The 12,166-nt window shown below is 34.4% G+C and overlaps 1 protein-coding gene across 1 annotated transcript; it reads right to left on the minus strand.

Annotated features, from left to right (window-relative positions):
- Nucleotides 1-1,085: 1,085 nt before the first annotated feature.
- Nucleotides 1,086-9,510, minus strand: LOC132549063 (NXPE family member 4-like). Its single transcript, XM_060212966.1, has 4 exons — nt 9,464-9,510; nt 4,763-5,434; nt 2,281-2,330; nt 1,086-1,873 (listed from the first exon to the last, which is right to left on the minus strand). Exons 1-4 carry the CDS (start codon nt 9,508-9,510, stop codon nt 1,086-1,088), a joined length of 1,557 nt encoding a protein of 518 aa, XP_060068949.1.
- Nucleotides 9,511-12,166: the final 2,656 nt, after the last annotated feature.

Genomic DNA, 12,166 nt, shown 5'->3' on the forward strand with positions numbered 1-12,166 from the left:
TATCAGTAATATTGTTAAAATTGCAAGACAGATAATTTCTTCAGAATGAAAACAAGACAATGAAAGTCATTTCCTAACATCTAAAAGGACTAGAAATGGTGTTATCAGTTTGGTGAACCAGTTTTCAGTTTTTGAACAGAAATTAGGATTAAACACACTCCATAGAGACCGATATACCGGGTGTTCGGTCTATAATGCAAATTATAAAATCAGCTAAAGAGAACAGTAATTGTGAAATCAACACTTTTTTTTGTAAAAGTATGAAATAATGAGCGTTTGGTCTGCACTAGGCAAATCCACCATCAGATAGCTTATATGTAATAGAACATGCCTACGTGTTTAAAGAGACAAAACAAACCCTGCCGAGCGAATCCATGGAATGTACACCGATATAGAATGTACATAAAATAATAAAGACAGCGAGGTGTGACTGTACATAAAATAATAAAGACGGCGAGGTGTGACTGTACATAAAATAATGAAGACGGCGAGGTGTGACTGTTCATAAAATAATAAAGACGGCGAGGTGTGACTGTACATAAAATAATAAAGACGGCGAGGTGTGACTGTACATAAAATAATGAAGACGGCGAGGTGTGACTGTTCATAAAATAATAAAGACGGCGAGGTGTGACTGTACATAAAATAATGAAGACGGCGAGGTGTGACTGTACATAAAATAATAAAGACGGCGAGGTGTGACTGTACATAAAATAATAAAGACGGCGAGGTGTGACTGTACATAAAATAATGAAGACGGCGAGGTGTGACTGTTCATAAAATAATAAAGACATCGAGGTGTGACTGTACATAAAATAATAAAGACAGCTAGGTGTGACTGTACATAAAATAATAAAGACATCGAGGTGTGACTGTACATAAAATAATGAAGACGGCGAGGTGTGACTGTTCATAAAATAATAAAGACGGCGAGGTGTGACTGTACATAAAATAATAAAGACATCGAGGTGTGACTGTACATAAAATAATACATTGTAATTTCAAATGAATCTGGGGAACACTATACTAGAATATATTCATAAGTGGAAGTCATTCCTTAAGTTTCCTTCTTGTCTCAATATTTATCAAGATGGACAAGCGTAGGACATAAAGGTATGGACAATATCACTAACAAGTTTTATTTCCGGGTGTATGTAGACGTTCTCGCTTCCAGCTGTCATATCCCACACATCAAGGAAAATGACCTTGTCTTGTAGATCCCGAAATTCATCAACCCAAATCTGTTTGTGAATACTTTTTAAGTAGTCGACTGGAATTATACATTTCCTGTCTAGGGTAGCATGGGGTCCTTTTATAAAAATACTCACTTTCGGCGACCTGAGCAACAGTCTTTGCACAGAATTGCTAATACCCCGGACGTGCTGTCTGAATACATGCGGAGGTGTTCGGACGTGATGCGCCCATAAATGAATCAGGATTACACTATTGTTGTGCCTGCCAATGTTGTCCAATCGTTTGGAAGCACTCTGCATTGATCTCGTCAACAAGTATTGTGCATTAAAAAATGGATGTTCATGTGGAAACCACGAAACGGATACATTGTTTGGACGATTGTATCCGAATACAAAATGAACATATGGTCCCTTTGGTCTTGGCGCAGGATAAAACGATAACTTTAATTGATCCGTTAAATAACCAAAAATTTGTCTGGTGGTGGAGTCTCCGATGATAAGTAAATGTCTCCCTTTCAAACACTGCTGGTATGTCTGCTCTGTCCATGTCGTTCGACTGCGACAGTTGATAAAGTTCCAGGTGTTTTTAAAGTAAAATCCTGTTGGAACTTGGTCAGTCCAAGTAGAAGTCTTGGGTCTATTCTCACAAGGTATACGACTTCTTGGCATTGTTTCCGTTTCTGAAACAACAGAAAATAATGGCTGACCTTAATCGCTGTAATGATAATGCCGAATTAAAACAGTTCTGTAAGTATCGCGTAGATAGTTATAAAAGTTAAGAGTCTTTGGTTAGGTTGATATTGCTTGAAGTGTTATTAAAAGCCAGGGTCAGTTACGACAGCCTCTCGATGTATGCGAGATGAGTACATGTGTTGCGTGCGTGTGTGTTTGCAAGACTGCGATATATTCGTGTAGGTTTTAAAGGTATAAGATTTCCCTCCATTTTTCGTTTTATGATTACGCTATAGTAATTTTTCGAATTTTCCATTTCATATTGCACCACTGACTAAAATATTCTAAAATTGACGAAATGAATTTAAAACTTAAATAAGTTTCAAATGTAACCATATATTATAACTACTGTTACCCCCATGTATTTGGAGTTCGACTCGTTTCTTCAGCACCATGTGTTGTTTTCTGAAATAGACATAGAAAGTAGACTTAAGAACCGTTTTCGGAAACATGATAAAAAGATATCGATATTACGGGGAGTTTATAAAGGTCTAAGATTCTGGATGTTATAACACGATCTGTCAAACGTTAGGATGACGCCGCCACGTCAACACGTGCCTATTTCAACCTATAGGAATCAGAAATTTAAAACACTATTTCCAAGGCAAATTTCTTTAAAATGGCGCGTTAAAGTCACGCCAATGATGTCATACTAGTTGGAACTGCAGTTCGAGGACATATGGAGAAACGTATGATAATGTATTACACATACTGAAATTCATGAGATGATACTAATTTCTGTGTTTCGACCGGTTTGTAAAACAACGGACGGATTTCAAACCCTGATATCAACAAACACACCTATGTCCAATTTACGTGTACACTGTACATATGTATAGACACTAATAGCTTCACTGTATGAAAAAGTAAAGAAACTTAATAATTATATCAAATGTTACTATATAGCAAATATATTATTGATCCCTTATATTGTAATCAATTTAAAAGGTTTTAATCCGAAACAATGACGTTTAGACCTAAGGGGACACAATAGAGAGGTATATATGTAATGCTGAACTGTGCTACCCAAATAATTATACTTGTAAGCGTAAACTATTGCAGTTTTAAGGAACGCCTACTAACTTTTATTTAACTAAAGGCTGATAAGACAGCTAGATATCAAGGAAACCTCTTAGTACCATTCTTACATCATCACACGCCGAGGACACTAAATGTACCATATCTGTTATTGGATTTTAATTCATAAATATTATTGTTCTAAAACGCGAAGACGTCTACTATGGTAGCCTGATCTCGTCAGGCCATGAAATTGATTATACTGAACACAAACACGAAGCACAGAATACTAGACAGCACATGGTATATAAATATAGAAGAAAATATCACTGGAAAAGGTAGACCGAACGCATGTCTCGCAATAACATGTTATTGCCTTTCATATTATATTACAGTTTTAATTACCTGTCAGTTAATAACAAAACTGTGACAACATAGAATCAGCACATAGAATTATGAAACTTTAACAATGATATGGGTCACTTACGAGTCGTATCATAGAAAACAATAAAAATGTAAATATCTTTTAGATAATGTGTATGAAGATAAAACAACATCACGTAGAAAAAAATTTAATAATGATTAGGTATTTTCACATCTTACATTCTTTATCTGTTGGATACATTTATCTCCCACCATTTATTACATTAACAAACCGTACTAGGATAAATGTAACAAACGCAAGTTATCTACCTTCTAATGGTAAAACAGATCGACAAATCTTAGAAAACAAAACCTAAAAAATCCTTGTCGAAACGACGAGACATACACTTGACGGGATCAATTTGATTCATTCATTGGTAAGATGAACTTAAATGTCTTATCAAAATACCGTTTCAGTATTGTCGAATCCTTCTCCAAGACGAAACAAAAATCAATACTAATTCCAGCACTCTACCTAGACTTTTAGGTAGTTCAGACATGTATAACTTTTGTTTATTGAAAAAAAAAATATAATAAAAAATAAATAATAAAACCCTAAAATAGCACGTTGTGTTGTACACGTGTTCCCACGAAGTGCCAAAATGGCGACCACGAGCACGAGTACAATACACCGGTGACCAAAAAAAAAAGGAAAACAATGAAGGGAAATATCAAAATACAACGAAGTTTCGCCGAATACTGACACCAAATGTAGAAAATGACGGTGTTTGGTTAACATACTGGACCCTCTAGGGTTACTCCCAGCTCCTAACTAACAAGTGATACAGCGCTTTTGGAGCTAGTCCGTTTACTTTAAAAGTCAAGAGTCAAGAAATCGCGATAACTCCCACAGTTTTCACTACAAGCACCTTGTATGAAAACGAGTCTACACTCTGCCGGGCGACTTCAAGACACAAATATAAGTAAAACGTCAAAGGATGGACGGTGGGCGTGTCCTTGCTTAGAATGGACTTTGCCTGCTTCAAATGGCACTTTGTCGAAATTAGTATCATTCTCGCTTCCAATCGGCAATCAACCTTATCACCATACGCTTGAGTATCTTGATAGCAATTTAAGTAATACTAATCACACTTGATATACATATCCCTTCAGACAATCGAAGCGGAAGATAGTATGTAACCAGTGCGCCACCAGACCAACCTTGTGATGATAATGAGGATGATGCAACGGTGTCCAGAAGGAAAAGAAGCTGATGACGTCAAACATTGCTATATGTGACTACGTCGCCGTGTCTTGTTCAAATTTTGCACAATTTAAGCAAACATATATATATATATATATGTATAAACCACAAACAAAAATAAGAAACAACACGCTTCAGACCATGCTGTTTGATTATAACGTTTATGAAACTAATCTAAATCACACCACATTACCTGGTTTTATTAACGATGTATTCCGGTAGATACGTGAGCATTCGTCCACGCACTGCTTTCCAATCCTGACAACGGAGACATTTAGGCTTCGCACAGAACCAAGAATACCCAAAGTTCTGAGACGTCAGATTGCACACATCTTTGCCCATTCTGGGATTGGCCACCGTACTACAAAGCGTTTTTTCAGTCTCTCCATGATACGGATCCACTTCATTGCTAAAAAGTCCATACATTTCGTACAGGTTTCCGTAACCATTTATAACAGACATGACAGAAGTTATTGCTTGTCTCGTTTGAGCAATCGACACAAGCAGGGTTGCATGCCCTTTCCAAGGCAGGAGTACTTGGCCGATATATGTCCCGTTTCCTATGTAGGTGGTCGTTCCGATTACATTAGCTTCCAACTTGTAATTAACCAACCATATTCTAAGTACATCGCCGCCACTTTGAAGCCTACGACCAAGTACGTCCCGGAGAATGATTTTTACATGGAAGTGGTCACCGACAGTATAGGTCCGATTAAAGCTTATACTTTTAACAGAAGACATCTCTGGGTCGGGAATTGATTTCAGATCTATATCAATGAAACGCTTGCTTTTGTGTTGTTTCTCCATTGCCTTAGTGATCGTATACGCAGGAATTTTCACCATATTGTCCAAATCGTAAGTACTCCTGAAACAAAAATCATGTAAATTAAGAATACAATATAGCACAAGTAGCAAGGAATATGAAATATTTGGGGACTACACCTAGTCACTTAATATAGAGAAAACAACGGATCAAATGTATATACTGTACAGTTTGAAGTGTAATGAATGTGTAGCAGTAAGATGTGATGTAGGTAAATGTGTAATAGTTAGGTGTGATATAGGTAAATGTGTAATAGTTAGGTGTGATATAGGTAAATGTGTAATAGTTAGGTGTGATATAGGTAATTGTGTAATAGGTGTGATATAGGTAAATGTGTAATAGTTAGGTGTGATATAGGTAAATGTGTAATAGTTAGGTGTGATATAGGTAAATGTGTAATAGTTAGGTGTGATATAGGTAAATGTGTAACAGTTAGGTGTGGTATAGGTAAATGTGTAATAGTTAGGTGTGATATAGGTAAATGTGTAATAGTTAGGTGTGATATAGGTAAATGTGTAATAGTTAGGTGTGATATAGGTAAATGTGTAACAGTAAACGTGATATAGGTAAATGTGTAACAGTAAGGTGTGATATAGGTAAATGTGTAATAGTTAGGTGTGATATAGGTAAATGTGTAATAGTTAGGTGTGATATAGGTAAATGTGTAATAGTTTGGTGTGATATAGGTAAATGTGTAATAGTTAGGTGTGATATAGGTAAATGTGTAACAGTAAATGTGATATAGGTAAATGTGTAACAGTAAGATGTGATATAGGTAAATGTGTAATAGTTAGGTGTGGTATAGGTAAATGTGTAATAGTTAGGTGTGATATAGGTAAATGTGTAATAGTTAGGTGTGATATAGGTAAATGTGTAATAGTTAGGTGTGATATAGGTAAATGTGTAATAGTTAGGTGTGATATAGGTAAATGTGTAATAGTTAGGTGTGATATAGGTAAATGTGTAATAGTTAGGTGTGGTATAGGTAAATGTGTAATAGTTAGGTGTGATATATGTAAATGTGTAATAGTTAGGTGTGATATAGGTAAATGTGTAATAGTTAGGTGTGATATAGGTAAATGTGTAATAGTTAGGTTTGATATAGGTAAATGTGTAATAGTTAGGTGTGGTATAGGTAAATGTGTAATAGTTAGGTGTGATATAGGTAAATGTGTAACAGTAAGATGCGATATAGGTAAATGTGTAACAGTAAGATGTGATATAGGTAAATGTGTAATAGTTAGGTGTGATATAGGTAAATGTGTAATAGTTAGGTGTGATATAGGTAAATGTGTAATAGTTAGGTGTGATATAGGTAAATGTGTAATAGTTAGGTTTGATATAGGTAAATGTGTAATAGTTAGGTGTGGTATAGGTAAATGTGTAATAGTTAGGTGTGATATAGGTAAATGTGTAACAGTAAGATGCGATATAGGTAAATGTGTAACAGTAAGATGTGATATAGGTAAATATGTAATAGTTAGGTGTGATATAGGTAAATGTGTAACAGTAAGATGTGATATAGGTAAATGTGTAACAGTAAGATGTGATATAGGTAAATATGTAATAGTTAGGTGTGATATAGGTAAATGTGTAACAGTAAGATGCGATATAGGTAAATGTGTAACAGTAAGATGTGATATAGGTAAATATGTAATAGTTAGGTGTGATATAGGTAAATGTGTAACAGTAAGATGTGATATAGGTAAATATGTAATAGTTAGGTGTGATATAGGTAAATGTGTAATAGTTAGGTGTGATATAGGTAAATGTGTAACAGTAAGATGTGATATAGGTAAATGTGTAACAGTAAGATGTGATATAGGTAAATGTGTAACAGTAAGATGTGATATAGGTAATTGTGTAATAGGTGTGATATAGGTAAATGTGTAATAGTTAGGTTTGATATAGGTAAATGTGTAATAGTTAGGTGTGGTATAGGTAAATGTGTAATAGTTAGGTGTGATATAGGTAAATGTGTAACAGTAAGATGCGATATAGGTAAATGTGTAACAGTAAGATGTGATATAGGTAAATGTGTAATAGTTAGGTGTGATATAGGTAAATGTGTAATAGTTAGGTGTGATATAGGTAAATGTGTAATAGTTAGGTGTGATATAGGTAAATGTGTAATAGTTAGGTTTGATATAGGTAAATGTGTAATAGTTAGGTGTGGTATAGGTAAATGTGTAATAGTTAGGTGTGATATAGGTAAATGTGTAACAGTAAGATGCGATATAGGTAAATGTGTAACAGTAAGATGTGATATAGGTAAATATGTAATAGTTAGGTGTGATATAGGTAAATGTGTAACAGTAAGATGTGATATAGGTAAATGTGTAACAGTAAGATGTGATATAGGTAAATGTGTAACAGTAAGATGTGATATAGGTAAATGTGTAATGGTTAGGTGTGATATAGGTAAATGTGTAACAGTAAGATGTGATATAGGTAAATGTGTAACAGTAAGATGTGATATAGGTAAATGTGTAATAGTTAGGTGTGATATAGATAAATGTGTAACAGTAAGATGTGATATAGGTAAATGTGTAACAGTAAGATGTGATATAGGTAAATGTGTAACAGTAAGATGTGTTATAGGTCAATGTGTAATAGTTAGATGTGTAATAGTTTTGTGTGTAATAGTTAGGCGTGCAATAGTGATATGTGTAATAGTTAGGTGTGTAAAAGATAGGTGTGCAATAGTTTTGTGTGTAATAGTTAGGTAAGTAATAGTTAGGTGTGTAATAGATAGGTGTAATAGTTATATGTGTAATAGTAAGGTGTGCAATAGTTATATGTGAAATAGGTATGTAATAGATAGGTGTAATAGATGTGTAATAGTTAGGTGTGTAATAGATAGGTGTGCAGTAGTATTGTGTGTAATAGTTAGGTGTGTAATAGTTAGGTGTGTAATAGTTAGATGGGCAATAGTTATATGTGTAACAGTTAGGTGTGTAATAGATAGGTGTAATAGTTATATGTGTAATAGTTATATGTGTTATAGTTATATGTGTAATAGTTAGGTATGTAATAGATAGGTATGTAATAGTTATATATGTAATAGTTAGGTGTGTAATAGTAAGATGTGTAATAGTTTTGTGTGTAATAGTTAGGTTTGTAATATTTAAGTGTGTAATAGTTATGTGTATAATAGTTAGATGGGTAATAGATAGGTGTGTAATATCTAGGTTTACAATAGTTAGTTGTGTAGAGCAGGAAAGTGGACAAATTTAGGTAGTTAAGTACTTCATTGCACGCTGACTTTTCAGTAATAGTGAAACCTGAAACATTTCGACAAGATATTATACCTGTCCTCTGGATAGCTGGATCTGTGATATGTTTAACGGGGATACTAATATAGGAAAGCACACATCTTAAATTACAATGTTAAAACCACATGTCATTAAAACTTTACTGTGGGTTTTCTTAAAGTAATTGTGTAATCGCTAATCTAACAGATCTCTAATGCCTTCCACTGCTTTAACGCGTGTTCTCCTAAAAGACATTAAATCAAATGTTTGACTGTAAGATTGAATATCATTAATTGCATGTTTTGGTGCAAGTAAATATGAGTGCCTTTGTCCTTTTGTACAGTACGACACTGTGCCTTTACAATCATTGTGAATCTACTTGCCATGAGTTGTTTAACTTTATCTAAAAAAGAAACGATACAATATATTTGAGTTTAACAGTTGTATAAGGACACAGATATAAACCTCAATTTGATGTAATTAATTCAGTCTATAGACGAGATATTTTCGGATTCGCACATCCACATCTTATCTTTACAATGTCAGATATATCGCACGTCTACATGAAGATAATGACAAACCTTTACAACGGCCCCTTTAAAGTTAATCGAGGTTGGGTTTGGACTAAGATTCTGTTGTATTGTTGGTTATTTCCTTTCATGCCTGACACTCTGTTTTGTTATGGCCTTTTGGTCAATACCATTAACAGAGTTTAGTAAGAAAATCAACCAAGTTGACCCACATGTATGTCATTTAGTCATACCTTTCTCAACTAAATCGTAAGGCGGTTGTCGTCGGTGAAGCAGCATTAGCTTACTCTTGTACTTTTTCATGAGTCTCCATGTAAAACTTTCCTTTGCTCATATTTTGCACAAGTTTTTTTTTATTGAATTTAGATTTGTCTTAAGATTATGGTGACATGTTGATATTTTCTTGGTTTTCTTTTAATTCACTGGCATGTAGTGAAAATAATATTGATACAAAGTTACAGACGAATCTGCTGCCATAAAGATATCGGGTGCTTCAGTAAGGATCTATTCTTCCATAATATTTATTCGAGAGCAGCAGTGAATAAGAAATGCCCTTTCGACAAGTTCACTGTAGAAATACATTTCGAAAAAACACGTTTAAAAAGTATTTAAATGTTCCGTCTTAAGTAGCCCATGAAGGATTTACTTACATTTCTGTAATTTGCATACATAAAGACAAGATCTTTTATTATTGTTTTTTTATAACAGTTGATGAACACACAAACAGGCCGACGGATGTCGCGCAATTATTGAAAATTCAAATCTTTTAGGTTCGTTTACATAAACACCAAGGTAAAGCAAGACAACAACAAAGCAATTTGCGAGAGAAAAAAACCACACACACGCGCGCGCGTAGGGATCAAAGTTATACTTAATTAAGATACTAACTGTACGATTTAACACATCGTAAAATTCGAAACACTATATTTACTTTTTTGACTTACGGGAGTATGTTCAGGTAACCTTTTAGTCGTAGCGACTGTTTTTAAACTGTTGAAAACAAAACCAACACAAGCGTAGTTTATCATCATAGTTCCCGAATTGGTCTGATGGCGTTGTACATTCATTGAGAAGTACAAAGCATTGCGTTTAACTAAGAATCTATTTGTGTTATTGGGGTCCTTCAGCATTTTAAAATTAGAATTGAGAATACACAATTCAACATTAAAGTTACTTTACACACGCCAAAAAGGCCTTTATTGTGATCTTCCCCGTTATATTTAGAAAGAAATATTCCTCAGTAAGGTTCACTCCTCCAGTATTTGTTAGATATCTGCTCATTGGAGGAATGTTCTTAAGTTGTCTAAAAACCAGACGCTTTTGTATCATTGATTAATGTAAGTGTGTTGATGTAAACGTCCAGCATCATTAGGAAATCCTAAACACATCGCCAATATCTGGGAATGTGTGGCCCACTGAAGGGGATTATAGAGCTACATATACATAATAGTAAGATTACCTGTAGAAACCAAAGTTACCGATCAAACATTATTCTACTTACCAAACCAAAGTCATCAGTAGTATATGTATTATAGTGACACAGGGATTTGAGGACACGAGTAATTCCCGACTGATCAACAAAATATATATTTATTATACGTAAACACAGGGATGGTCACTCATCACTACGACAAAGTCCATATATTTTTTCCTTTTCTAAAACATATATATGTATTATAGTGACACAGGGATTTGACACGAATTCCCGACCCAAGGTCCATATATATGTATTATAGTGACACAGGGATTGGGCACGAATTCCCGACCCAAGGTCCATATATATGTATTATAGTGACACAGGGATTGGGCACGAATTCCCGACCCAAGGTCCATATATATGAATTATAGTGAATTATTGAGAACCATCGTTCGTTAAAAAAAAAAAAAAAAAAAAAAAAAAAAAAAAAAAGAAAAACACAAGCTACGAAAAAAGGCTAGGATATTAATATATAATTCTTATGTTTATTAGGCTTTGAAGACGGTTGATAAAAGTGTGGCCTGGTCTTGTCAATTTATTATTGTTGTCTCGTACAAAGAGTGTTCATCTCCAGTATGAACGAATACACACCCTAGACAAACACGAACACAACACTCATTGTAAGAGGGAAAATTGGATCGAACGGACAAGAATCATTTTATTTCACAAATGCTTATTTGATAATTTTCTCATCATGAACGTAACTTTCGACTCATTATCTCCCCAGGATTCCTCTTCTTTTTAACAGACTTTATCAATACAGTTGGACGATGCTACAAACGAATTACACCGCACCAGGGATAGCCAGTTTATTCTTAAATATGTTTTAGTTTTCTACGTTTGATATACCAATGAAGCCATAATAAGACAGACTTAGCCTTTTGTGGAGTTTTAAATAGAATACACTGAACAAAACAGCGTTTTTCACACGTGTGGAACTGGTTTTGTTGAACAAAACATTGATCAATATTTAGTTCTCAATAAAATTAATGCGTTTGCAAGTTTCACTTCTCAGTTTCTGTGCGATTAATCTATTTACGGTGTCATTACAAAAACGAATGTCCCATTACAAATGTATGTAACTTATAGAGTATTAAATGTGAATGATCAAAAAAGAAATATAATATTTCTAATCGTTGTTTTCAGCAAATATCTAAAATATTTACAAAATGAACTTGGATCAGACTATTTTTCTACTGTTTCTGATAGTCTTTCTAATTCCTTATGCCTTCCTTGACACTGTGTCGTTTGACCTTTAGTTGGGCGTTCGACCTTGTGAGGAAGGCTAGTTAGTACTCCTCGCTTAAAGTTCAGCATTTTGGAAGAGTATGGACTGCATCACATGGGATAGGGCATGAATTCCCGACCCAAGGTCCATATATATGTATTATAGTGACACAGGGATTAGGAACGAATTCCCGACCCAAAGTCCATATATATGTATTATAGTGACACAGGGATTTGACACGAATTCCCGACCCAAAGTCCATATATATGTATTATAGTGACACAG

This window comes from Ylistrum balloti, unplaced genomic scaffold (genome assembly GCF_031769215.1).
Source record: "Ylistrum balloti isolate Yb309-2 unplaced genomic scaffold, AGI_CSIRO_Ybal_v1 Utg369618, whole genome shotgun sequence".
Classification (NCBI taxonomy): Eukaryota; Metazoa; Mollusca; class Bivalvia; order Pectinida; family Pectinidae; genus Ylistrum; species Ylistrum balloti.

What these genes read in the sequence shown, in the direction of transcription:
- LOC132549063 (XM_060212966.1), bottom strand. Translation starts at nt 9,510, where the DNA reads ATGAGCAAAGGAAAGTTTTACATGGAGACTCATGAAAAAGTACAAGA. An exon ending in ACTCATGAAAAAGTACAAGA is followed by an intron (nt 5,435 to 9,463) that starts GTAAGCTAATGC and finishes TTTTTGTTTCAG; the next exon opens with GAGTACTTACGATTTGGACA. An exon ending in CGAACTCCAAATACATGGGG is followed by an intron (nt 1,874 to 2,280) that starts GTAACAGTAGTT and finishes CTGTTGTTTCAG; the next exon opens with AAACGGAAACAATGCCAAGA.